General features: G+C 38.7%; 1 protein-coding gene across 1 annotated transcript; it reads right to left on the reverse strand.

Moving 5' to 3' along the window:
- Positions 1 to 868: 868 nt before the first annotated feature.
- Positions 869 to 1,688, reverse strand: LOC107607673 (uncharacterized). The gene has a single exon (XM_016309602.2). The coding sequence runs from the start codon at positions 1,433 to 1,435 to the stop codon at positions 965 to 967; it is 471 nt and encodes a 156-aa protein (XP_016165088.1). The 5' UTR covers positions 1,436 to 1,688; the 3' UTR covers positions 869 to 964.
- Positions 1,689 to 1,736: the final 48 nt, after the last annotated feature.

The following is a 1,736-nucleotide window of genomic DNA, read 5'->3' on the forward strand; positions in this document are numbered from 1 at the left end:
GCACCTTGTGCTAGCACAATTACCATATGTGCTCGTGCTTAAACCTGAAGAACAAGTAGTGAGGGAAAAAAAAGAGAAAAATGCGGAGATCCCAGGACTACTATGAACACATATTTAGAGTGCACAGGACCCCTAGCGAAATAACTGACGTCCCTCGTTACCCTGGTGTCCATATTGCCTTCGGCAAGAAGGCAACTATTCATGGGGAAGACGAGGGATGTCAAAACTATGGCTATCCCCTCCAAGCTCGCCATGATGACGAGAGGGTTGAAGTAGTAGACTATGGAAGAACCACCAATCCTGCGAATTGGGATGGTGAAGCCACCTATGTTGACTCTGATCAGTACTATCCTAAGAAGAACAGGGGTGGCTTTGAGTTGCACCCCTGGAAGACCTTTAGGCCTTAAAATAATAATAATAATTAAAAAAAAAAAAAAAACAGTTATTTCTCGAGTGTTGTGTCTAGTTTACTATATAGCATATGCTTCCTAATACACCAAGATCAGTAGTGTGATGGTAAGAAATAAATGGCTGCTTAACGAGCCAATGTTTGCTTATTACAAATCTAGGTGTGATTTTATTTACGTACTGCTTTTATATGTATCAACCATTGATTGAATGAATACATACACATGTTAATTAGCATGCCATGCCTTTATTGTTTGATGCTCAAGCCTAACACAATCAAACTCATGTTGTAAAATAAAAATACATGTCCTACCAAGAATAAGCCAGAATTTGTAACTAACTACTCTCTTGCATAACAAGCAAAGACTTACTAAAGAAGAAGGACTAACACGTTATTTTAATTTATATCTTTTAAATAACATTTTCATCTTGCTTGGTAAAATCAAGGACATCTTCAAAATTAAATAAGGAAAATTGTCAGTATGCCAGAATTTCAAGTTGCAAATTGAGAGTGGTCTATATAATCTTAACTGTTCTAACAAAAGAAGAATGAAACTCATGTATCGTTTTCCTGTGGAATTTTGGCAGCATTAAACCGTCTAGAAGAAAAATGAGAGAACAGATTTCTGAGGCTATTCTTACTCTCCAGCTTTCGCCTCCGTTGGCTTTGAATCGAACCACATAAGTCATCAAAAGGGTTATTATCTAGATCCAACCCCGTTTCAATCCTTCTTGACACTGTCACAAGTTCATATGAATCCCAAAGTGACTGCTGAAAATTCCAGTAACAAGGTGAAGAAAAAGAAGAAGAACCTGTGTCCCTCATTACTTCTAGCTTGAACCTTGAAGGCTTCACTTTGAAGTTTCTTCTGCGTGCATCAAACTCACTCATAGGTTTAGAGCTTCCTGAGTGGCTGTACCAGGCTTGTGCCACTGCTTTCAATATTTCCAACTCTTTTTGTTCTTGTTTGTGGTGCTGGTGCTGTTGTTCTTCCTGATAAGGCTCTATCTTCTTCTTCTTCTTCATGGCTCCCACTATGGGCAGGAGAGAAAATCTTAGATTTCATAATGGTAATGAAGATGATGATGATGATGATGATGACGATGTCATGGCCATGTTACTAGCCATGAAATCTGAGCCTCACAAGTGAACAAATGGAGAGGGATAAACCGAGGCTGACAGAAAATCTTGCATTTCTGGTTGAAGGGGGAAAGAGTGTTTTCTTGTCTTTGTTATCCTATTTTTTGTGATTGTCAACATTAGTGGCAACTGGCAATTTGGCAAGTTTTACTGATGTGTATCCAACTTTCATTCCAACCAATGGTCC

Source organism: Arachis ipaensis, chromosome B1 (assembly GCF_059453495.1).
Source record: "Arachis ipaensis isolate K30076 ecotype BB chromosome B1, ASM5945349v1, whole genome shotgun sequence".
Taxonomy (NCBI): Eukaryota; Viridiplantae; Streptophyta; class Magnoliopsida; order Fabales; family Fabaceae; genus Arachis; species Arachis ipaensis.

Coding starts and splice junctions, on each gene's coding strand:
- LOC107607673 (XM_016309602.2), bottom strand. CDS start 1,435: ATGAAGAAGAAGAAGAAGATAGAGCCTTATCAGGAAGAACAACAGCAC.